The sequence below is a fragment of the Miscanthus floridulus genome, chromosome 1 (assembly GCF_019320115.1).
Source record: "Miscanthus floridulus cultivar M001 chromosome 1, ASM1932011v1, whole genome shotgun sequence".
Taxonomy (NCBI): Eukaryota; Viridiplantae; Streptophyta; class Magnoliopsida; order Poales; family Poaceae; genus Miscanthus; species Miscanthus floridulus.
Window position 1 is genome coordinate 121,285,650 of NC_089580.1, and position 26,269 is coordinate 121,311,918.

Here is a 26,269-nt window from a genome sequence, read left to right on the forward strand (position 1 = left end):
AAATTTTGTCAAATGACAAGATGACCAAAATAAAAGTTGTAGATCTTGATGACCTCTACAACTTTTATGTTTATCAAATTTTCATTTGAGATCATTTGGTGTCTCAAAATTATTTTAGTAGTTTTGAATTTTAATTTTTTAAAATTTAAAATTTTTTTCCCATTTTTAAAGGTTCAATTTTACAATTTTAAACTGTTGTAGTTGTTTTAGTTATTGTATATTTGTGGCGGTCAGATTCGAATTTGAATTATATATCTCTTATTATCAAACGAGTTTACTTTGGCCGCCAAAACCACGTGCCACGTCGCCCAAATTATTTCGCCCGTTCGATCTCCACAACCGACGACACAGATCTCTTGGATCGGATTCTAACGGAAGCTGATTCTCCTGCTTCGCCTTACCTTATCCGGCTTCTGCTCAGCTTCTTTCTCGCTTCTCCCGCTTCTCGTCGGAATCCACCGAAACAAATATATACTCAGCTTCATCTTCTCCTTCACGAAGCTTCTCTTCCCCTCCTCTCTCTCTCGTGTTCGCTCTCTCTCGCTCTCCCTCTCCGACGCGGGCAGGGGGCCACGACAGGTGCGAGCGTCCGCGTCGGCGGCTGGCGCGACGACGGCGGCCACCATCCTCCTCCTCCGTAGCCCTCCCTCGCCTGCCTCTCATCTCCGTCTCTCCCGCCCTTTCCTCTCTCTCCCCCCCCCCCTTCCCTCTCCAACTGTCGCCTGCTGCGAGGCGGCGGCGGCCCCCTGCAGCCGCCGCGATTGGAGCCCGGTGGCCCCCTCCCTCTCCCACATCCTGCGCGCGTAGCTCGTCAACGCTTTCTCCCTCTGCTCCTTCTGCTCGTGTGCAGCACTCTCGGATGCATATTTTCCCCTGAATCGGCGAAGGGCGAACCCTAGCGCGGGCGGCGGCAGGCGGGGCGCGCGTCGCCAGGTTCTGTGGCTCGCGGTGGCGGCTTCGAGGGTCGAGCCCGCACCGCGCATGGCCAGGGCGGGGCATGGAGTGGAGCGTGTGGGCGGCAGCGTTTGCGGAGCCGGGGCAGTTGTCGAGCGCACGGGGCCAGCCGGACCGCGGGGCATCAGCAGGTGCCGTGCGGCGAAGTGTCCGCGCAGGTCCTCCATTCTGTAATCCTACTTTCCTGTTCTTGTTAGATGCTAATCAATCCAGTCTGATATACAGGTGTGGATCTATTCTGCAATGTTTTGTTGAACAATATAACCCTTTAATCAAGTACTATTGGTCTGCATTTTGGATAGTAGTAGTGTTTTTCCCTTGCGAGGGAACCTGTATATGTGGATTTCATTTGCTATCCGCAAAGGGGATCTCTGCTGCCTGCTGCTGTGTGCATTTAGATCTTCTAAATGAAAAATGATATCTTTAATTTGTGTCTATACTTTACCTGTTGATATCACACGCATATACTGGATTATGATATTTTCTCCCTTTGATCCATCACATAGTACATTCGTGTACCCTAATACTCTGAGTAGGCTGAAGCCTAACTGGCTAAGATATGGACACATTTGTTAGCTTGCATATGAGAACTCTATGTCCATATCTGCATTTTTTCATAGGCCTTATTATGCCCACTATTTGTGATCTCAAATGTTCAATACCTGCTTATTATTTCAGCATGACCTTATATGAATTTACCTATTTATGCTCAGGTTGTTGTTGTCCAACATGTAGGGAGCTAGCAGAGGCAACCACGGAGCTCACAATACACGCTACTACAGGATAAGAAGTTGTCCTAATGTTCAGGACGAAGAGAACAAGGACGTGGCTAGGCTCTGTGGTGAGTTGCATTGCTCTAATGATGTAATCAGATTTTTGTCAATTGCTAGCCCATAAAGGATCCATTTATGCAGTTCAATATTCAATTCAACAATCTTATGCAGTTCTGTGATATATAGATTATGTGATACACACTGCTGCAATAGATCCTAGTTTGTTTTCCTTTACATGGGCTGCAATTGCATATTTTTTTAGTGAGAAAAAAGCTTCCCGAAAACTTGAGATAGGAGCTGTGATAGGAAACTTGAGATAGGAGCTGGTGACATATGTACAGTTAGTAGGCAAAAAATGACTTGACCTTGAGATAGGAGCTGTTCTCATTTGTAATTCCTTTGAGTTCATATTTAGTTTAAATGGCAGTTCTAAACTTTTGTGCTCATGAAAATGTACTGTTTCCGTCCATATATTGATCACATGTACTATTTCTTAGCTTATTCATTTCATTTATTGTTTCTTAGCTTATTCAATTTTTTCTAAACACTAGTCTGAAAACATATTATTCCTTGCTTCTGATGCATGACTCCATTTAATTTCAGAAAAAGCAACCCAAGTTGTTTAATGTTTAGCATCAGACAATGGCTCTATGAACTCAGAGTGCTGGAGAAGCATCAAGGTATGGAGGAGTGAAGATTTAGTTGGAGGCTAAGTTGAAGGTAATTTATCTAGCTGTTATTTTTCTCGAGTTGCATCTTGTGTAAGCCAGTTGGATGCATGCTGACTTCCTTTTAATAGTTGGGCTAGCAATTTCATGCTTTGGATGATTATATATTCTCTTGATTTTAAAGTATGCAATGATCTTAAGTACTAAGTTTAAAGAAGGATCTCTGTGTTATTTAAATATCTTAGATGTCAAATGATAAAACCATGGAGATCAAACAGATGGCCTGGATGAAATGTTGTAGCAATATAGTTACTTTGTTTGTTGCATTTTAGAAATCACAGCAGCTGCACCTGCTCTTGCAGTTGAACTTGGGGATGGTAGCGTGGATCTAGCCTCCGCATCATCTGTTCATGTGTTATTTTTTCTGATATGCAATATGCAATTTCTTAAAATGTATTGTTAAAATAAGTATAATTCATATGCAATATGCAATTTGAATTATTTATTTTTTTGCTGGAAAAATCCACTGTAGGAGCGGTTCTTGATTGAACCGTCCTTACAAATACACACAGCAGGGGCGGCTGATGATACAGCCGTCCTTACAGAAGTCCACTACAGGGACGGCTGATATTACCAGCCACCCCTACAGAGGGAACTGTAGGGGCGGCTGAAAACACCAGCCACCCCTACAGAGACACCCTCTGTAAAAACATCCTGGGAAGGGCGGCTGACGCAGCCACCCCTAGGCTAGTGTTCCATCCCTCGCGACATCTCCTCCCCTACAGGGGCTCCCCTCCGCCTCACGGGTGCCCACCAGCGCTGGTGCGACGAGGCGCTCGAGTCATGGCGGCGGCACCCGATCTGCCTGTCCGTCGTCTACCACGGTATGTCTTCCTGTTCCAACCCAAAAGCTTGCGCCTTCGGTCTGTTTCTAAAATTTTGCGCACATATGGATGGCAGGATTTCCCCAGGTCAGCACCTTCCCGCCACCGGAGGCATGAATAATGAAGGTACTAGGAGCCCAATCAAGGAGTTCAGTGCTTGTTATGGCGATGCTTGTTTTTGCCAATGGTGAACAAGATGGACGGCAAATTGAGGATGCCATTCATGGTGATCGAGATGCTAGCAGGACAATTACGGAGGTCACTGATGGCGAACAAGATCTATGTGAGGCACTAGCTGATGGTGAGGAGGATTCGACGGAGGCAACAGAGGATGTAAGTGCTGGTGAGGTCAGTGATGATCAAGAAAGGTGCACGCAAGACATCTCTACTTGTTACCCCTGCGACTGTGTTGCCAATCTGAGGCCACTTGCGTCCAGCAGCCACCGTGATGGTTCCATATACACGGGCTGCCGTTATTGGCAAAAGCATTTTCGTATTGCCGACCGTAGCGAGGGTAAGTGATCAACATCTCTTTTCCTATTTTCTCTCTCTTTTATTTACAACATTTGCTAAGCTATAGGATCAACTAATATATATATATGAGCTGTTTAATTCTCACCCACATGATTTGTTTTGTCCAAATCACACAAACTTCTAGCAATCCCGTCGCAAGCCAACAGACCAAATCTGACTAAACTTACGTATAACAAAGTAAATCCTAATCCTCACCTACCCCACCTTGACACGCTGACGCTAGCACTACAAGCCGGTTAGCGTCTCCACCACCCTTGTTATCCACACCTCCTCGTATTGTGCCCTCGACTGCTACTTTCGTGTGACCCGTCTTTCAGCGACAATGCCTCCCTTCACGAGGGCGTCACTTCCCTTGGAGCCATGTTCACGTACCTTTGGGAAAGGAAACACGTTCCTAACCTCTTTGTTTCCCATTGAAAAATTGTTTTGTACCGAGATCGGCTATGACATAAGGTCTAATAAGGTCAGTACATAAGGTCTAATCTAGTTTAGATATGTGTGCATGAGTGCAGGTGGTGTTTGAGGATATGAGTCTCAGATTTGTACCTGAAAAAAAAAAGGTCTAATACAACGGAAGAATTCGAGATTCAGGATCAAATATTCAGAACCTCTGGTTTTGGTTTTGTAAGCTGCTCAGTCTCGTGCTTAGGTCTCTGAATCAAAAATACTAAACATGGGTTTGGAAAACTGGCTGGGTCTCGCATGCCCCCCCCCCCCCCCCCCCCCCCCCCCCCCCCCCCCCCCCCCCGGCGATAGCGCCCGCTGCCCGCAATGCTTCCATCTAGCGTCCACCTGCTGCCACCCCAAGCCTCCACACGATAGATCCAGGTACTCCAACCCCACATCCACCATACCCAGCAAGCACCACTCTTCCCCACCCACGGCGCCGCCTCTGCTTACTGAATTTTATTCATTATTACTAAATATTTTTTTTATATGTGTTGCTTTAAATGCATATCTATCCTATCAGACTTTATTTATTAACATAGGGTAGCTGAATGCAGCTAACCTATCATGCAATGTAAAGCAACTTTATTAGAAATGAAATGCAACTAACGAAATATGGTAAATAAATGCAAGGAATAGAAAACTTACCTTTTTGTCGGGCTCAAGGTCATTCGTACTTGAGCGGAGTTTTTTCCTCTTGTTCCACCTCGGAGGCCTTGTCAGGATCAGGATCAAGATCAGAGGATGACGAGTTTGAGGATGGATCTTTTTTTTACGTCATCTCTTTCTATTCTTCTTCTTCTTGATAGGTTTCTCCGACTCTTCAATCGGCTTTGGTTTCTTCATCTTAATTCTTTTTGGATGCTTCTTCTTTTCCTGTTTCTCATCAAAGAGGGGTTGTCTAGAGGCAAAGAAAATATTTTCTTTCTTCTAGCAAAGTGAAATTGGATTTGCCCAGAAGCCACATATATGCAAGCATTTGTAGTATTAAGGAAAGGACGACCAAGGATTAAAGGTGTATCCTCGGCGTTGCCCATGTCTAAAATCATAAAATCTGTAGGAACATAAGCACTCCTAACTTTAACTAGTAAATCAGTGGCTACTCCCCCGAGATAACAGGTGGATTGATCAGCTAGCTGTAGGTAAACTGAGGTTAGCGCTAAGGTAGTGTAGAACAATTTGTCATATGTTGCTTTAGACATTATGTTAACACTAGAGCCTAGATCACAAATGGCATTATGAAAAGTGTGGGGGCCTATAGAGAAAGTAATGATTGGGTTCCCAGGATCACCTTTCTTAATAGGAAATCCCCAACCATTTTCAGAGAAGTCATACCTTGCCGTGACAAGGTTGACTGTCTCCATGGTTCCCTCAGGTTTACCATGGAATTCTATCTTTTTCACATGATGAGATATCAGCAGTAATTTGAGCTAATTGGGTTTCTATCATCTTATTGAAACTAAGTTGATTCTTCAAGATAGAATAAAATTCATCCAATTTAGCATTTATGTTTTCCAACATCTTGTCATGAGCATGCAACTTTTTATTTATACTATCAGTCATTCTACTTTGACCATAAACAAGATCTTTCAAGAAAGCATAACTATTATTACCTTGATTATTCAAACAAGAAGAAGAGTAATAATTGTTACCTCTCTGATTGTTGGAGCGTTCATTCTAGCCTTGATGTTGTGGACGGAACCCGTTGTCAGTGTTGATGAAGTTGAGGTCCTCTTGGGTTTCGGAGCAGGCATTGCCCGAATGTCCAACATCTCCACAGACTTCGCAAGTTATGTGGGAATCCATGGCTTTGAGTGTCTCTTGGGCACTCACCTTCTCATAATGTTCCACTCGCTTTGCGAGTAGATCCATCTTAGCTGCAAGCATGTCGATTTCTTTAATTGAAAGCATACCTCATTTACGGGGTTGGAGTCGATCGTCTCTCCATCATTGGTTGGAGGCCATCTTCTTGATCAGTGTCTTAACATCTGCAACACTTAGCGAAAAGAATGCACCAGCAGCAGCAACATCTAAATGGCTCCTATCTAACAGCATTAATCCATGGTAGAAGTTCTAGATCAAAAGCCAGTCTTTCATACCATGGTGTGGGCATGTAGAGACATACTCTTGCATTCATTGCCAAGCCTCAGGAATCGACTCATCTGCTAGTTGTTGAAAACTAGAGATTTTATTGCGCAGAGCATTAGTCTTCCCCATGGGGAAAAATTTGACTAGGAAAGCGTTGGAACACTTGTCCCTAGGTATCTACAGCATTGCGGTTAGAATAAAACCATTGCTTAGCCTTTACCTAACAAAGAAAAGGGAAAAAGGCGAAGACGTATAGCCTCTTGGCTCACTCCCTTAATGGTGAGTGTGCTACAAATCTCCAAGAAATGTTGGAGGTGAGCATTTGCATCCTCGTGGGCTTTCCCACAAAATGGACTAGCTTGAACCATCGTAATTAACGCTGGCCTAAGCTCAAAGTTAGCGTCTCCATTGATAACATTGGGTCCGGTGGCTACATTAGCAGCCGAGGGTGCAGAAAAATCATGAATGGACTTGTCGCCCATGATCGTGTAGGATACTGATAGGATATGAAAAAAAGATAAACTACTTAGGATAACTAAAAACAACCTAGATAACAAATTCAGCCTTATAAATTCGATGCCAGTTGCCTTCCCCGACAACGACACCAGAAATACTTGTTGATATTTCTTAACGACTATTGAAGGATTCTGCAAGTGCACTAAAACTATCGCGTAGCACTTCGCTCGGTGAGTACCGAGTATCGAATTTATATTTTTTCCCACAGGAAGACGGAAAGACTAGAATTTATATTAGATTATGATTTGTTAAAGGTAGGCTAAAGTTGTTCATAGGTAGGTGAACGATAGTGAAGGATGGGTGTGAACTACCTAAACTCACTACTAAATACAAGCTAACTAGAGATAGCTAGGTGGGAGAGCGAGCGATATATCTTTCTAGTAACTAAGGGTAAACAAATAACTAGAAGAAATACAATAGTACTTCGGGCACAGCTGAAAGGTCCTAATGGCTAGAGGGGGGGTGAATAGCCTAATAAAATTTCTACAACAACACTTAACAAAATAGTTAGACAATTATGAGGCGAAGCAAGTGTTGTGCTAGCCTACTCAAAATGCAAGCCACCTACCACAATTCTAGTTTAGATAGTATCTATTCACGCAATAGCTATGACACTACTCTATGTTAGTGTGCTCTCAAAGGCTAACTAAAGAGCCACACTAACCAAGCAAGCAAGCTCTCACAACTAGCTACACTAAAGAGCTTGACAACTAGTTTGCGGTAATGTAATGAGAGTGATTAAGAAGATTATACCGCCGTATAGATGAAGGAACCAATCAATCACAAGGATGAACAACAATAAAGACCAATCGTCTCGGAATCAATGATGAACACAATGATTTTTACCCGAGGTTCACTTGCTTGCCGGCAAGCTAGTCCTCATTGTGGCGATTCACTCACTTGGAGGTTCACGCGCTAATTGGCTTCACACGCCAAACCCTTAATAGGGTGCCGCATAACCAACACAAGATGAGGATCACACAAGCCACGAGCAATCCACTAGAGTACCTTTTGGCTCTCCACCGGGGAAAGGTCAAGAATCCCTCACAATCACCACGATCGGAGCCAGAGACAATCACCAACCTCCGCTCAACGATCCTCGCTGCTCCAAGCCGTCTAGGTGGCAGCAACCACCAAGAGTAACAAGCAAAATCCGTAGTGAAACATGAACACCAAGTGCCTCTAGAAGCAATCACTCAAGCAATGCACTTGGATTCACTCCCAATCTCACAAAGATGATGAATCAATGATGGAGATGAGAGGGAGGGCTTTGGCTAAGCTCACAAGGTTGCTATGTCAATGAAAATTGCCAAAAGTTGTGAGCTTCAACCGGCCATAGGGCTTAAATAGAAGCCCCCATGAAATAGAGCTATTGTACCCCTTCACTGGGCACAACATGGGCTGACCGGACGCATTCGGTCATGTTGACCGGACGCTTGGACCTCAATGTCTGGTCGCCCAACGACAGCCACGTGTCCCAATTTCAATGGTCACTTGAGTTCACCGGACGCTACGCTATAACTGATCGGATGCTGAGCCACTAGCGTCCGGTCGTTTCCAGTAAGGTTCCATAAACACTTTTCGCCCACCAGATGCGTCCGGTCAAGCACGACCGGACCCTACCATCATCCGATCAGAGACCCTAGCCTTTGTGTGCTGCCCGACAACAGGATTGGACACACTTTGCCAGCGTCCGGTCGTTTCACCGACGCCAGCGTCTTTGCTATCACAACTGATCGGACACGCCGGTTCCTCTAGGACCAGCGTCTGGTCACCTTGTGACTAGCGAGACTAACTCCTTTTCACCTCTAACTTCTTCACCCTTGCTCAAATGTGCCAACCAACAAGTGTATCACCTTGTGCGCATGTGTTAGCATATTTTCACAAACATTTTCAAGGGTGTTAGCATTCCACTAGATCCTTAATGCATATGCAATGAGTTAGAGCATCTAGTGGCACTTTGATAACTGCATTTTGATACAAGTTTCACCCCTCTTAATAGTATGGCTATCAAACCTAAATGTGATCACACTCTCTAAGTGTCTTGATCACCAAAACAAAATAGCTCTTATGGTTTATACCTTTGCCTTGAACTTTTTGTTTTTCTCTTTCTTCTTTCCAAGTCCAAGCACTTGATCATCACCATGGTATCATCATCATCATGCTATGATCTTTATTTGCTTCACCACTTGGAATGTGCTACCTATCTCATGATCACTTGATAAACCAGGTTAGCACTTAGGGTTTCATCAATTCACCAAAACCAAACTAGAGCTTTCAATCTCCCCCTTTTTGGTAATTGATGACAACCCTTATACAAAGATATGACACAAAATTCAATTGAATCCATGTTGCTTGCCCAAGCATATTTACCATGTGCAAAAGGATATGGACAAGTTTCATGAACCCCAAATGGTAGCAATTGCTCCTCCTACATATGTGCTAAGAGTTTGGATTGTAGCTTGCACATATGCTTAGATAGGAAAAGTAGGAGACAATGTCTACCAAATGATGCTACGGTATAAAACATGGACCTTTGAAGCGTGATACCAATCGGAAGGCACCATTATACCATCCTTAGCATCATGATTAGCTTGATAGCACTTGGAGATACTTGGAAATGAAATCATTAGATATCCTATGCATGCTTAGTTTTTCATTTTATCATTTAATCGTACAACGAGCATACACCACACAAGCATGGATATTGAAATTTAAAACTTATGCCATGCAAGCAAACATATGAAATGCACATTCAAATGTACCATACAAGTTCATGAGCTTGCTCCCCCTACTTATGTGCTCAAAATTTTAATTGATCCCTTTCCTTTGTCATATCTCCTTTGTCATATCTCTTTGTCCAATTTCACTTAGTACACTAATATTCTCCCATGTACTTAATATCTTTGTTATTTCTCCCCCTATCACGTATATCTTTGTTTCTCTCCCCTTTCACTACCTTTGTGCACTATTTCTCCCCTTTGTCATCAATGACCACAAAGGTTTAGATTATAGATAGGTAGAGATTATCAATGTCAATCAATGGGTGAGGATTATTTTTCCAAATTTGGTCTAATCTAGATCATTTACCAATGATATTTGACTAGGTTTGATCTAAGGACAAGCTTCTTCACTCCTCCAAGTAAGGGTTATCTTGTACCATGTTGAGTTAAACACTTAGAGTTCATTTTTAGATTAAACACTAGGTTTACAAGCCCACAAACATGTCATATGCTATCACTAGATCAAGTCAAGCATAGAAGCAATAGTGATACCATATAAACATCAAATTCATTTGATTTTCATGAATGAGCCTAATAAAATAGGACCATTTGAAAAGTCCTAATAAGAATTGAAAATGTGACTAGATGCACTAAACATGTCCTTAGCAAGAATATATGTCATGCCAATCAACTTTTACCTTGAATAGCTCGAAGGAGAGGCATGTCATATAAGTGGGGGGTGCATCAACACATATTTGAGAAATCCAATATGTTCAACTCATTCCTTAGCTTGCAAAACCTTTTCCCATCCAATGGCTTGGTGAATATATCGGCAAGTTGATCTTTGGTGCCTACACTCTCAATGCAAATGTCCCCTTTTTATTGGTGATCTCTTATGAAATGGTGGCGGACATTAATGTGCTTTGTTCTTGCATGTTGAACCGGATTGTTGGTCAACTTGATTGCACTCTCATTGTCACATAGCAATGGCACTTTCTTGAACTTGATTCTGAAGTCATTCAAGGTGGCCTTCATCCAAAGTATTTGTGCACAACAAGTACCGGCGGAAATCAACTATTATATTTATATTCTATTTTATTAAAACAACTACCGGCTGGACAAAGATATGTAAAAGTTATGTATTAAATCAACTATTAAGTTTATCTGTCCATAAGAGGTATGCCAAGTATGTTCTTTAGTGCTATTTAGTCTACACCTTATATTTATATTCCATTTAGTATTGACTGTCTTTCTAGTATTAACTTCTAAATTTAAATAATGTAACTTTTTAATCTTCAACAGATTATAGTAAATCCCTTAATTTGAATTTTTTAGTAACCTAGTCTCTGTAACAACCCAAAAATCCATACACCAAAAATACCAACTACAAAATTTTCCTAAAAAAACTCCCATGTGTTGATGAGTGTCATGTATAGAAACCCAACCTAGGAGATGCATTAGGTCTAACCCCAACCCAAGTCAACACATAAGCATGGCATGTCATTTGTTAATTATGTTTATTTAATTTCTAACAAATAAAGTGTTGCATACATTGTTAACTCAAATTGTGATTTGGATTTCTATTTGCTTTATGTTATGCTTAACAACTACTTTAAAGAAATGCACCATAAAGTAGTTATTACTTAAACCAAAGAATAAAGGTTTAAAGAGAAAACTAATTCTATTTTTGCCCCAGCCAGCCCAACCGCGCCCGCAATCCACCCAGCGCGCGCGTGGCCCAGCTTGTGGCCCAACGCGTCGCCCATGCCCGCACGCCTCCCCGCTCCCCTACTGCCGCTGCCACTAGGACCCCACCCGTCAGCCTTCCTGTTCATCTTCTCCACCCACGCCTCAACTACCACGCGACCAGCGGCCGACAGCGCTGGTAGGAGCGGGCCAGGGGGTCACGCCTAGGGCATGGCCTTGTCCCCCTTGCGCCGCGCCCACGCAACCACGCGCACGCCGTTGGATGCAAGCACGTGCCTCCGATCGCCCCTCGGTCTCCATCTGCCGTTCACCGAGCTCCATGGCTGAGCTTGGCTATAAAAGCCCTAGCCCCGGGAGCCCCTGAGCTCTCTCAATGCCCTGCCACCACTTTGTGGCCGTCCACTATGCACCCGAGCCAATAGAGCAGAAGGGCGAGGAAGAAGGAAGGGAGAGGGAGAAGGAAGAAGGAGGCGCCATCGGAGCACCTCCGAAGCCGCCGGAGCAGGAGCCGACGCCACGATCGGCTACAACAGCACTACACTGCATCCGGAGCTACACGGCCTCGAACCGCCACTGCATCACCACCCTATCTCCCGCGACACCAATGGCGAGCCCCCCAGTCTTTCCCCTGCTCGCCGCTAGACCTCGCCATTTTGGCCATGGCGCTCCACATCGGGAGTGCATAGGCCAAGGCCATCTCCGGCCTCTGGGTACACTCGCACTCACATGCACCTCCGCGACCATGATGAGACTGCCCCACCGGCGCCCTGTAGTGCTCCTACGAGCCTACGCCATTCACCACCGGACTGCCGCCATGGCCGGATCAAGCCACCACCATGGCCAAAGCCACTGGGGGCTCCAGAAGACCTTCCGACCTACCCGACAAGCCCGTTGGAGCATCATGATGCTCATAGGCACCACAGAGATGCCTCTCTGAGGCCATAGCCACCTCACCGACGCCGCGGTCGTGCTCGAGAGACCGCTGCCATGGCCGACACACCATGGGACCCCGCACGCCACATTAACCCCACCAACGAGGACGCTGAGGCTCAGCGGAGCTTTCACCCACTTCAATCGCGCACCAGCGCCGCTGGTAAGGCTCACCGAGCGCTCGCCATCGGTGGGAGCACGCCGGGAGAGGAAACAGGGGAAATTCACCTCACCGGCCACACGCACATGCACCCGGTGCACGTGGACCACAGAGAGAGAAGCGAAGGGTGGACGTGATCCACCGTAGACCTGCCTGTGATCCATGGACCAGTGCTCCTAATTCCACCGTGGTCCAGTGAAGGCCCAAGGTTGTGACGTGGCTGTGCCACAGCATGCCACGTGTCTGGGCTAAGCCCAGCCCAAATCCAGCCCATATCTAGGCCCAACCAGCCCAGTTCAGACCCGATCCGTGTTGACCGTTGACCGGTCAATGTTGACTATTGACCTGACCCCACATGTCAGCGGCACAGACACTCTGGACCCACATGTTAGATGGTGACGTCACGTTGACGTCATGTGGGACCCACACGTCAGAAGCCAACACAGATGGGGTGACGTCATGCTGACATCAGCAGCCCTGGCCCCACACTTTAGTGACCCTGACCGTTGACCGTTGACTCGCTCATTGACTTGATGTTGACTTTGACCGAACCCACATGTTAGTGACTAAAGAGCCCTTGGACCCACCTATCGGAACTGATGACGTTGATGACGTCATGCTGACGTCAGCTGGACCCCACCTGTCAGCTCGAAACCGAGATGATGATGTCATGCTGACGTCATGCTGACATTAGCATGCCACGTGGACTAGTCACAGCATGACATGTGTCAGCCTAGGATTAATTCGGCCTTTTCCATTTTCAAAAATGATTTAAACTTCGAAAATTCATAACTAATTCATACGAACTTAGAAAAATGCAAGACTAGGACCAAAATTCATCTAAAATCAAGCTCCATGCAATGAACCCATGTTTCAGTGCATTTGGCTCCTTTGAATTTTCATTGCTTCGTTGTGCTATTCTATAGACGTCGCTAATGCGACTACAATACGATCGTTTGCAGACTTGGAGGAGAATCAGACGGACGAGGATCGTGAGTACCGTGAGGAGTACGGAGACGACTACACTGAAGGTGCCACATCCCACCCAATCTCGTAGCACCTATTATGCATGGCTAATATAGAACTGCTATTGCTTTACTTTACTGCTACAGTCATATTATGATAGGACTTGCATGGTCATATGCTTACTTGAAGGCCTTTACCTTGACGCAACCTTACCCCTACATACCCTACTATTAGGCTAGACACACGCTTACTGCTACATATTTCATTACTTATACTTCTACTACGCTTATACTACATGCATGGTGGAAACTGGTGTTATCTAGACTATGGAGAGAGTGCTACGTGTGTGACTTGGGTGTGTGGAGGGTGAGGGTTGTGTCGACCAAGTTAGAGTATATGACAAGCCTGGGGCAACTCTTGCTATGGGGTGCTACCTGGGCACCCCTGGAATGGATACCTGTGGTGGGTAAATGGTATATAAGGTGGTCCTAGGTGTGAACCTGTGATGGGAGGAGCCCGGGGTGGAGGTGTTGTGGTGGCACGGTAAATAGAAACCCTGATGAAGACATTCTGGCTTGGTCATCCCTAAGGACTCACTAGTACTCAGATTCATCGGGAAGCCTTATGTACCACTCACCCTATATGGTGCGGGATGGCCAGACAACTTAGTAGGATATTACCACTACTTCTAGGTTGATAGCGGACAGTGTAAGGAGGTACGAGGCGCGGAGGATTCCCCCACACCCTTCTGAGACTTCATGGAGACCTTGTGGACCTGGCTCATGACTCACAGTTTTAGCCACCCTAGACTAGACTTGGGGTGTACCAGGGCTAAATGGTAGAGTGGCATTATCCTAGGCTAGCAAGCGGCTGGAATCAGCCCAGTTGACGACGATCAGCGAGGAAGGCGGATCTTGTGGTTATGTAAAACCTCTACAGAGTGTATGGTTGTTCGATCGATACATGTGCTGACTTGTCAGCTATGGACATTTCCTAGGTTTCGCTTAAACTAGATAGTGAGATGAGTCCTTCTCTTCTTCCCCCATGGGAGAGTGTCGGTCGTAGCCAGGCCAGGGGCTACGGACCTTGAGGCAGTGCCGAGAGGGAGTTGGTCTGTCGACTAAGCGATGGTATGGTGGTGATGTGGTGATGAAGTGGAGATGGTGGTGTATTGATCCTAGGATCGAAACCTGGCTCTGGAAAGGGAATGGGGTAGAATGTGTGTGGGAATGGTGTTAAAACTTGACCAACTATTATTATATACTTGATAGGCTAAGACATAGGAAACCCCAGCCTTATAGGTTCCTTTTGAATATATCCAACTTGCATCCAATTTCCATAAAGCAATGCTCATAGGGTGGGAGTGGCCAGTATAATTCATACTGATAAATTTTGGCACACAGGTTCTACTGAGGAGTATAGCTCCGAGGAGTTTGACGGTTGAGGGGTTCATGCCTACGCTCGAGTTTGGCGATCTTACCTTCAAGCTGTTCTAAATGAATGCTACTTTTGATTCCGCCAATGCGGTGATGTAATAAATTATGTAATTCCACACTATTTGTACTCTAATATTATCGTTGTATGGATATGGTATTCGATTGGAAAATTGGGTAATATGATCTACAACGGTCTTATTACACTTTGACTCTGTGGATTTCCCTTCACGGAAATCAGGTCGTTTCAGTTGGTATCAGAGCCATACTTGACCATAGGATGAAACCCTTAGAAATAGACGATAGAATAGGACGTGAACAGCCCTTCTTTCAGTTATATACCAACCCTGCATTTACTTTTATGCAAGGCTTATCTATTATTGACCTGCTAACACCTGTTCCTTAAAACATGTAGATGGCAACGAACGTCGACTGGCCGCCTCTAGGACCGCTACCTCTAGACCACGCCAAGCTCACCTTCGACCTATGTGAGCTCAAGGGTTTTGCACAGACCCTCTACCGAGTTCTCGTCATGTTAGGAGTCCCCGATGAGCTTATCAAGGTCACCTGCACCGGGAAGCCAGCTCAGGAAGGAGGAATCGAAGGACCGATTATCACCTCAGTCGAGTTCCTAGCTAGCACTACCTTACCTTCTGTCCTAGCTTTCACTGAGTTGACTATAGAGGATACAGTTGAGGATGGACTACAAGCTATCTCACATAAGGCACTTCGCAGAGTGATGAGGGACCACTACAAGCACCTAAAGATGACAGAGTTCTATCTACTTTCCTAGGCCCTCGACCTCAGCCTTACCCCCAGTGAGTAGAGTTTTGTAGCTGGCAGAGTTATCTTTGCCAAGGAGGACAGATGCCTTCATGTCTCGGCTATCCACCTACTAGAGCAGGACAGGTATGTGACCTAGCTAGAGCAGAGGAGGTGTTAGGACCAGGCCCTTCTATGGGAGTACCAGGAGCGAGACTCACAGGGAGCACAGGAGCGAGCTAGTCTACTTGAGACGGTCGCCAAGCTGCAGGATGAGCTCAACCATCATGAAGAAGTCCATAGAGCCAAGATCGCTGACTTACAGGACAAAGCAGCCGACCTAGACAACAGGAACTGCTACCTCGACAGCAAGGTCTTGGAGTTGCAGAGAGAGTTGGATGACAAGAAGGCCGAGTTCAACCACAGAGGAGATAGAGAGAGGTCCAAGGGGATTGATATGCTGAAAATCCAATCTCGGAACAAGACCATGACCCAGGAGCTAGAGGAGTTCAGGAAGAAGGCCGTTTGCAACTAGGGTCACCTAATCAAAGCACTTAGGCAAATCGAGTACCTATAGGACAAGTGTGAGAGGACATGGCAGGCTTGGTAGAAGTCTGACAGGAAGCGCCTTAGGGAGATGAAGGGAATATGGGATCAGCTACCCAAGGAGGTTCGCAGCAAGATGAAGCCTAGGATAGAGGAGTTTGAGTTAGCCCCGACTCGCCTTAACCTAGACGCCTACCCTACCCTACCTAGAGTCAAGCCTACTAAGGAGCTCGCTGAGGCCTTGAAGTACGTGTCCCGACTTCACAAGTCTGACGAGGAGATTGAGATCGAGAACAGTCATATCCCAGCTGTGGTGTACGAGTTAGAGTAGAGTGACCCTGCGTAGTCATGAGTCATGTTAGTAGCTTCCATAAGTTGTACCCCATGATGTACCCCTTATGAGATGTATTATGAGACATTAAGCGTAGTATGATTCTTGCACGTCTTCAAGTGTAACTACTGGAGATGATGCTACGTAATAAAACCCATGTAATGAATGTTTTGGATCTTATTGCATCTATGAATCTTATTGCTTCTTTGTAATGAGTGTTGGATAGTATAAATGTTTTTCTTTAAATCATCAAAATCATGTAATCATATTGAATTATAAGCACTTATTGCACAAACACTAAATTCTCTATGATCCGTGTTGCAGATGCCGAACCGCCGATCTAATCGCCTAATGAACCGTGGACGTGCGCCCACCCCTGAACCAGTCGAACCAAATGGGGGGCATGGTGGCAAAAACCATGGCTGTGGACGTAGAGGGATACCCTTCAACCTAGAGAATACCCCACCGCCTGAGGAGAACCTTCCTCCACCACCACCACCAAACCTGGCAGAAGTGATGGCACAACAGACCCAACTTCTTGTAGCTCTAGTTAACAGAGCAAACCGTCGCCAGGGAGGTCAGCAGAATGACTTCCAAAGGAAGCTAGAAGGATTCCTGAAGCTAAAGCCACCTACCTATGATGGCACCAACCCTGACCCGCTTGTAGCTAATGACTGACTCAAGGAGATGGAGAAGAAGCTTGACCTCACTACTTTCACCGACGATGAGTGTGTTGGAGCAGCCGCACACCAGCTCATAGGTGCAGCACTGGTGGGATAGTTTTAGTGATTCCCATGAGGACCCTGCTAACATCTCATGGGATGAGTTCGCTGAAGCATTCACTGAGTATCACATTCCCAAGGGTATCATGGAGGCCAAAGCTGAGGAGTTTCGCAACATCAAGATGGGAAAGGACAGGGTGACTGAGTACACTACTCATTTCACCAACCTTCTGCACTATGAACCTTCCTATGTTGTGAACTCTAAAAAGGAGAAGCTATACTATTACCACAAGGGACTTAACCCGCACATCAAGCTGAAGTTTGGCGGTATTGAGAGTAACACGTTGCGTGCTCTGGTGGATCGCTGCATCTAGATCGAGAAGGACCGTGCTGAAGCTAGAGAGGAGTATAGGGAGAGGAAGCATAAGCCTAAGGAGTCCTTCTGTGGCCGTGATCACAAGAGGTTCCGCAAAGATGCACCATCCAGGGAACGCTCTCGCCACAACAGGGATGACAACCCTAGATCAAGTAGGGGAAGTGGAGGCTACACCGCCAAATACCCCCACCCTGCTTAGGATCGTTACACCCGGGACTGTTATGCTTAGGACTGCAACACTAAGGACTATTTCAACCATCCCCGCTCAGCGAATGAATGCCTAGCACAGAACTGCTCCGCACCAAGCACTAGAAACTAGAAGGCACCCGCGCCAACCCCTACAGGTGGTACGCCTTTCACCTGCTTTGCTTGTGGCCAACTAGGTCACAAAGCCGCTGAGTGCCCACAGAACTTAGCTGCTCAGAAGTCTCAGCTCAACGGATCTGCTACTCGTGGACGTCTCAACCATCTGGACACCGAGGAAGCATAGGCTGCCCCTAACATTGTGTATGGTATGTTTTTAGTTAATGGCAATACTACATCAGTTCTATTTGACTCCGGAGCAACTTGTTCTTACATATCATCCAAGTTTGCACGAGAGCATAACTTGCCTGTAACCCCACGCGAGAAGCCTATCATCACCAGCTCACCTTTAGGAGACGTAAAATGCACCCACATCTATAAGGGAGTGAGTCTTACCATTGGGGGTCTTATCTTTAAAGCCGACCTAACCCTGCTACCTTCCACTAACCTAGATGTCATCTTAGGCATGGATTGGCTAACCATTCACCGAGGCATCATATCATGTTCACCTAGATATGTCCAAGTGACCCACCCATCAGGCTAAGTCATTAGATGTGAACCTCAGTTTAGAAAGTCCACCTCTATCCTATGTGTCCTTAAAGCCAGTTTAGAATCACAGAAAGAGGAGAAGATAGTACATGATGTGCCTATGGTCAGAGACTATCCCGATGTATTCCCTGAAGAATTACCGAGTATATCACCAGACCGTGATGTAGAGTTCATCATTGATCTCTTGCCAGGAATAGGACCCATTGCCAAGAGACCCTATTGCATGTCAGTTGATGAACTGGCCAAGCTCAAGAAATAGCTTGATGAGCTCATCTCGAAGGGATATATCAGACCCAGTGCTTCACCCTAGGGATCCCCTATTCTGTTTGTTAAGAAGAAGGATGGCTCAATGAGAATGTGCATTGATTACCGGAACTTGAACGCAGTCACCATCAAGAACAAGTACCCCCTGCCAAGGATTGATGATCTGCTTGATCAGCTTTGAGGTGCCAAGTATTTCTCTAAGATTGATCTTAGATCCGGCTATCATCAGATGAAGATTCGAGAGAGTGACATCCCGAAGACAGCTTTTGTGACTAGGTATGGGCAGTTTGAGTTCACCGTGGTGTCATTTGGACTCATGAATGCTCCCGCATACTTCATGAACATGATGAATAAGGTTTTCATGGATGAACTGGATAAGTTCATGGTAGTATTCATTGATGACATCCTTATCTATTCATCCACCGCTGAAGAACATGAACATCATCTGAGAATGGTGCTTGAGAAACTAGCCCAACATCAGCTCTACGCAAAGTTCAGCAAATGTGAATTTTGGCTACAGAAAGTTGCCTTCTTGGGCCATGTACTATTAGCTGAAGGAGTCGCAGTTGACCCGGCTAAGATTGAAGTTGTGAAAGAGTGGGATCAACCCCGTAATGTGATAGAAATCAGAAGTTTCTTGGGATTGACTGGATATTATCGTGGATTCATCGAAAACTTCTCCAAGATAGCCTGTCCAATGACCAACCTTCTGAAGAAGACTAAGGAGTTTGAATGGATGCCCGAGTGCGAACAAAGCTTCCAGGAATTGAAACAGAAGCTTACCACAACTCCTGTGCTAGCATTGCCTGATATCAGCAAAGATTTCGTAGTATATTGTGATGCATCTCGATAAGGACTTGGTTGTGTACTGATGCAAGATGGTAGAGTGATAGCATATGCGTCTCGACAGTTGAAAGAACACGAGAACTGTTACCCTACTCATGATCTTGAGTTAGCAGCAGTTGTGCATGCCTTAAAGATCTAGAGACACTACTTGATAGGCAACAAGTGTGATATCTACACCGATCACAAGAGCTTGAAGTACTTTTTCACACAGGAAGATCTAAATATGAGGCAACGCTGATGGCTAGAGTTGATCAAAGATTATGACCTAGAAATTCACTATCATCCGGGAAAAGCTAATGTAGTCGTAGATGCTCTCAGTCGCAAGAGTTACTGTCACACTTTGATCACTGAATCCGTACCACTTGAGCTCAAGGAAGAGATTGATGATTTCCAACTAGAGATACTACCGCATGGCTTGTTGAATGAGCTCCGCATATAGTATGATCTCATAGATCGCATCCATCAAGCTCAGAAAAGTTGTGAAGAGATCAAATATCTCTATGGTCTGATGAAACTAAGCTACAAGACCAACCACCAAGAAGATGAACAAGAAACCATCTGGTTCAAGGACAGAATTTGTGTCCCTTCCGATCCAGCACTACGAGAGGAAATTCTATCAGAAACTCATGATTCCAAGTACTGTATACACCCTAGGGGTTCAAAGATGTATCAAGACATGAAGAAACACTTTTGGTGGAAAGGCATGAAGACAGACATTGCGGGACATGTGGCACGGTGTGACACCTGTAATAGAGTCAAGGCTGAACATCAAAGGCCTGCAGGATTGTTAAAGCCTCTTGACGTTCCCGAGTGGAAGTGGGAGAGCATATCCATGGATTTCATAGTTGGATTGCCCCATTCATAGAAAGGCAATGAATCCATCTGGGTGATTGTCGATCGTTTGACCAAGATTGCTCACTTTGTACTAGTTAAGACCAAGACCAATGCCGAAAAATTAGCAGATCTATATGTTGAGCATATTCTCAGACTACATAGAGCTCCCTCTAGTATCGTATCTGATCGTGGTCCTCAGTTTGTGTCCAGATTCTAGGAAGCTCTGCACAAGTCCATTGGAACCAAATTTCAGTACCACTTATCACCCATAGACAGATGGATAGACAGAATGAGTAAATTAGATCTTAGAAGACATGCTTCACGCTAGTGTACTAAATTATGGCTCTGATTGGGAGAAATGCCTATCCTATGCAGAGTTTTCTTACAACAATAGCTACCAAGTCAGTATCAAGATGTCACCATTTGAAGCTCTGTATGGCAGACCTTGTAAGACACCTTTGATGTGGTCCCAACTGGGAGAAAGATCGTTCTTTGACTCCGCAAAAATTCAAGATGCAGAAGGAGTTGCGCAAGTAAAGGAGAATTTGAGAATTGCTCAAAGTTGATACAAGAGCTATACTAACAAAAGGAGAAGAGAACTTCAGTTCAATGTGGGAGATTTCGTCTATCTCAAGGTATCCCCGCTATGTGGAACTATCAGATTCCATGTGAAAGGAAAGCTTGCCCCTAGATTTGTTGGCCCATACAAGATTTGCAAGAGGATTGGAAAGCTCGCCTACAAACTTGAGCTACCCGAGGAATTGATGGGTGTACATCCCGTATTCCATGTCTCACAGCTACGCAAGTGTTTGAGAGTGCCCGATGAAGTAGTTCCAACTGATACACTTGACATTCAAGACACTCTCGAGTATAAAGGACATCCTATCAGAATTCTAGGTAGAGATACCAAAGAGACCCGAAGCAAAACTATTCCTATGCGCAAGATCTAATAGAGCAACCACACTGAGAGAGAAGCAACATGGGAGAAAGAGTTTGATCTCTGACTAAACTATCCTTATCTCTTTGAAGGGTATGTATCGTTTTAATCTCGGGGACGAGATTCTGTTAAGGGGGTAGGACTGTAACAACCCAAAAATCCATACACCAAAAATACCAACTACAAAATTTTTCCTAAAAAAAACTCCCATGTGTTGATAAGTGTCATGTATAGAAACCCAACCTAGGAGATGCATTAGGTCTAACCCCAACCCAAGTCAACACATAAGCATGGCATGTCATTTGTTAATTATGTTTATTTAATTTCTAACAAATAAAGTGTTGCATACATTGTTAACTCAAATTGTGATTTGGATTTCTATTTGCTTTATGTTATGCTTAACAACTACTTTAAAGATATGCACCATAAAGAAGTTATTACTTAAACCAAAGAATAAAGGTTTAAAGAGAAAAGTAATTCTATTTTTGTATAACAAAACCACACCTATTTTTGTTATACAAAATAGCTAAATAAATTCCTAATATTTATAAAAGAATGTTGTGGGCCTCATATCTAAAACTCCAATGAATAAGGTGCACCAATTTGGAATTCAAATGTCAAACCAAATTTGAATTCAAACAAAGGAGAAGAGAAATAAAATAGAAAAAGAACAAGAAGAGGGAGGCCTTGCAAGCCACCTTGGCCTGCTCGGCTTCGCGGCCTAGCCAGCCCAACCGTGCGTGCGTGGCCCAGCTTGCGGCCCAGTGCGTCACCCACGCCCCGCGCCTCCCAGCTCCCCTGCTGCCGCTGCCACTAGGACCCCACCCGACAGCCTTCCTGTTCATCTTCTCCGCCCACGCCTCAACTGCCGTGCGACCGGCGGCCGACAGCGCTGGCAGGAGTGGGCTAGGGGGTCACGCTCGGGGCATGGCCTTGTCCCCCTTGCGCCACGCCCACACAACCACGCGCGCGCCATTGGATGCAAGCACGTGCCTCCGATCGCCCCTTGGTCTCCATCTGCCATTCACCGAGCTCCATGGCTGAGCTCGGCTATAAAAGCCCCAGCCCCAGGAGCCCCTGAGCTCTCTCAACGCTTCGCCACCACTTTGTGGCCATCCACTACGCGCCCGAGCCAAAAGAGCAGAAGGGCGAGGAAGAAGGAAGGGAGAGGGAGGAGGAAGAAGGAGGCGCCATCAGAGCACCTCCAAAGCCGTCGGAGCAGGAGCCGACGCCATGATCGGCTACAGCAGCACTACACTACATCCGGAGCTACACGGCCTCGAACCACCACTGCATCACCACCCTATCTCCCGCGACACCAACGGTGAGCCCCCCAGTCTTTCCCCTACTCGCCGCCAGACCTCGCCGTTTCGGCCATGGCGCTCCACATCGGGAGCGCGTAGGCCAAGGCCATCTCCGGCCTCTAGGTACACTCGCACTCACGTGCACCTCTGCAACCATGATGAGACCGCCCCACTGGCACCCCGTAGTGCTCCTGCGAGCCTATGCCATTCACCACCGGACCGCCGCCATGGCCGGATCAAGCCGCCACCATGGCCAAAGCCACCAGGGGCTCCAGAAAGACCTTCCAACCTACCCAACAAGGCCGCTGGAGCATCGTGATGCTCACACGCACCACCAAGACGCCTCTCCGAGGCCGTAGCCACCTCACTGACACTGCCATTGTGCCTGGGAGACCGCCGCCATGGTCGGCACACCACGGGACCCCACACGCCACGTTAACTCCACCAACGAGGACGCCGAGGCTCAGCGGAGCTTTCACCCACTTCAATCGTGCACCAGCACCGCTGGCAAGGCTCACCGGGCGCTCACCATCGGCAGGAGCACGCTGGGAGAGGAAACAGGGGAAATTCCCCTCGCCGGCCACACGCACATGCACCCAGTGCACGTGGACCATAGAGAGAGAAGAGAAGGGTGGACGTGGTCCACCGTAGACCTTCCTGTGGTCCATGGACCAATGCTCCTGATTCCACCATGGACCATGAGCCGTAGACCATGTCCCAGTGAAGGCCCAAGGTCGTGACATGGCTGCGCCACAGCATACCACGTGTCCGGGCTGAGCCCAGCCCATATCCAGGCCCAACCGGCCTAGTTCGGACCCGGTCCATGTTGACCATTGACCGGTCAACATTAACTATTGACCTGGCCCCACGTCTTAGTGGCACAGACACTCTATACCCACATGTTAGATGGTGACATCACGCGGGACCCACACGTCAGAAGCCAACAGCCGGGGTGACGTCATGCTGATGTCACGATGATATCAGCTGCTGACGACAGCAGCCCTGGCCCCACATGTTAATGACCCTAACCGTTGACTGTTGACTCACCCGTTGACTTGATGTTGACTTTGACTGGACCCACATGTCAGTGACCCAAGAGCCCCTGGATCCACCTGTCGGAACTGATGACGTTGATGATGTCATGCTGACATCAGCTGGACCCCACCTGTCAGTTCGGAACCGAGATGATGACATCATGCTGACATCAGCATGCCACGTGGACCAGTCACAGCGTGACACGTGTCAGCCAGGATTAATTTGGCCTTTTCCATTTTCAGAAATGATTTAAACTTCGAAAATTCATAACTAATTCATACGAACTCAGAAAAATGCAAGACCAGGACCAAAATTCATCTAAAATCAAGCTCTACGCAATGAACCCATGTTTGAGTGCATTTGGCTCCTTTGAATTTTCATTGCTTTGTTATGCTATTCTATAGACGTCGCTAATGCGACTATAATACGATCGTTTGCAGACTCGGAGGAGAATCAGACGGATGAGGATCGTGAGTACCATGAGGAGTACAGAGATGACTACACTGAAGGTGCCACATCCCACCCAATCTCATAGCATCTATTACGCATGGCTAATATAGAACTGCTATTGCTTTACTTTACTGCTACAGTCATATTATGATAGGACTTGCATGGTCGTATGCTTACTTGAAGGCCTTTACCTTGACGCAACCTTACCCCTGCATACCCTGCTATTAGTCTAGACACACGCTTACTGCTATATATTTCATTACTTATACTTCTACTATGCTTATACTACATGCGTGGTGGAAACTGGTGTTATCTGGACTATGGGGAGAGTGCTGCGTGTGTGACTTGGGTGTGTGGAGGGTGAGGGTTGTGTCGACCAAGTTGGAGTATACGACGAGCCTAGGGCAAGTCTTGCCATGGGGTGCTACCTGGGCACCCCTGGAATGGATACCTGTGGTGGGTAAATGGTATATAAGGTGGTCCTAGGTGTGAACCTATGATGGGAGGAGCCCGGGGTGGAGGTGCTGTGGTGGCACGGTAAATGGAAACCCTGATGAAGACATTCTGGCTTGGTCATCCCTAAGGACTCACTAGTACTCAGATTCACTGGGAAGCCTTATGTATCACTCGCCCTATATGGTGCGGGACGGCCAGACAACTTGGTAGGATATTGCCACTACTGCTAGGTTGATAGCAGACAATGTAAGGAGGTACAAGGCGTGGAGGATTTCCCCCACACCCTTCCGAGACTTCATGGAGACCTTGTGGACCTGGCTCATGACTCACAGTTTCAGCCACCCTAGCCTAGACTTGGGGTGTACTAGGGCTAAATGGTAGAGTGGTATTATCCTAGGCTAGCAAGCGGCTAGAATCAGCCCAGTTGACGACGGTCAGCGAGGAAGGTGGATCTTGTGGTTATGTAAAACCTCTGCAGAGTGTATGGTTGATCGATCGATACATGTGCCAACTTGTCAGCTGTGGACCTTTCCTAGGTTTCGCTTAAACTAGATAGTGAGATGAGTCCTTCTCTTCTTCCCCCGTGGGAGAGTGTCGGTCATAGCCAGGCCAAGGGCTACAGACCTTGAGGCAGTGCCGAGAGGGAGTTGGCCTGTCGACTAAGCGATGGTATGGTGGTGATGTGGTGATGAAGTGGAGATGGTGGTGTATTGATCCTAGGATTGAAACCTAGCTCTGGAAAGGGAATGGGGTGGAATGTGTGTGGGAATGGTGTTAAAACTTGACCAACTATTATTATATACTTGATAGGCTAAGACATAGGAAACCCTAGCCTTATAGGTTCCTTTTGAATATATCCAACTTGCATCCAATTTCCACAAAGCAATGCTCATAGGGTGGGAGTGGCCAGTACAATTCGTACTAATAAATTTTGGCACACAGGTTCTGCTGAGGAGTATAGCTCCGAGGAGTTTGACGGTTGAGGGGTTCGTGCCTACACTCGAGTTTGGCAATCTTACCTTCAAGCTGTTCTGAATGAATGCTACTTTTGATTCCGCTAATGCGGCGATATAATAAATTATGTAATTCTGCACTATTTGTACTCTGATAGTATCGTTGTATGGATGTGGTATTTGACTGGAAAATTGGGTAATATGATCTACAATGGTCTTATCACACTTCAACTCTGTGGATTTCCCTTCGTGGAAATCAGGTCATTTCAGTCTCTGTTACCACTATTGGAATGGGGCTATCACACTGAGAACTCGAACGGATTCAAAATTCAAATTTAAAAACTTTGAAAATCAAGAGCTTATTCAGATAATAATTATTGTAACATCAATCACGCATAGCTAATCACTCACGTGTCTGAGACTGTGAATTGTAATTCAAGTCCTTCATACTGAGGTTACAATAATTAATCTGCATATTCAGATAGGCAACAATATGTATTGCAACTGTGGTTATCCTACATGTACTTAACCATGCGGTTATTGAATATGCGTGTGATTAGTGAATATGCAGATTAATATTTCTGAGGATCTTTTGCAGGCTGGCGACACCAACAGTTCAGCCGGTCATGTGACTATGCTTATGACAGTCCTACTCGATACTCACCGTATGCGTCACTAGCTAGCTTCAGAACCAGGCTAACCTGGTGAAGGGTCGAGATGGCGACTAGAGGGGGGGGTGAATAGTCTTTTCTAAAACTTAATCGCATCGGCTAACCGATACAAGTGTGGAATTAAAGCTATCGGTCTAGCCAAGACTA

At 46.0% G+C, this 26,269-nt stretch overlaps 1 protein-coding gene and 1 long non-coding RNA gene across 6 annotated transcripts; both read left to right on the forward strand.

The window, feature by feature from the left end:
• Positions 1-520: 520 nt before the first annotated feature.
• LOC136492223 (uncharacterized) lies at positions 521-3,101 on the forward strand. 3 transcript variants are annotated; one of them, XR_010768113.1, is made up of 4 exons: positions 521-1,112; positions 1,668-1,795; positions 2,331-2,447; positions 2,928-3,101. It is a non-coding gene; the product is annotated as an uncharacterized lncRNA (long non-coding RNA). The 3 variants fall into 3 exon arrangements; XR_010768114.1 differs by having other exon boundaries at positions 1,690-1,795; positions 2,758-3,101; XR_010768112.1 differs by having other exon boundaries at positions 1,690-1,795.
• Positions 3,102-3,145: 44 nt separating this feature from the next.
• LOC136492235 (uncharacterized) lies at positions 3,146-25,504 on the forward strand. Of its 3 annotated transcripts, none has more exons than XM_066488333.1 (4): positions 3,146-3,279; positions 3,356-3,793; positions 24,033-24,101; positions 25,441-25,504. In XM_066488333.1, exons 2-4 carry the CDS (start codon positions 3,400-3,402, stop codon positions 25,479-25,481), a joined length of 504 nt encoding a protein of 167 aa, XP_066344430.1. In that variant the 5' UTR covers positions 3,146-3,279; positions 3,356-3,399; the 3' UTR covers positions 25,482-25,504. The 3 variants fall into 3 exon arrangements, with proteins under 3 accessions (XP_066344430.1, XP_066344421.1, XP_066344424.1); XM_066488324.1 differs by lacking the exon at positions 25,441-25,504 and adding an exon at positions 13,347-13,415 and having other exon boundaries at positions 24,033-24,142; XM_066488327.1 differs by lacking the exons at positions 24,033-24,101; positions 25,441-25,504 and adding exons at positions 13,347-13,415; positions 14,754-14,943.
• The last annotated feature ends 765 nt before the right edge of the window (positions 25,505-26,269 follow it).

Excerpts from the sequence above, each read along its gene's own strand:
- LOC136492235 (XM_066488324.1), top strand. The coding sequence starts at position 3,400 with ATGAAGGTACTAGGAGCCCAATCAAGGAGTTCAGTGCTTGTTATGGCG. Across the intron at positions 3,794-13,346 it reads TATTGCCGACCGTAGCGAGG|ACTTGGAGGAGAATCAGACG; the intron begins GTAAGTGATCAA and ends GATCGTTTGCAG. Across the intron at positions 13,416-24,032 it reads CGGAGACGACTACACTGAAG|ACTCGGAGGAGAATCAGACG; the intron begins GTGCCACATCCC and ends GATCGTTTGCAG.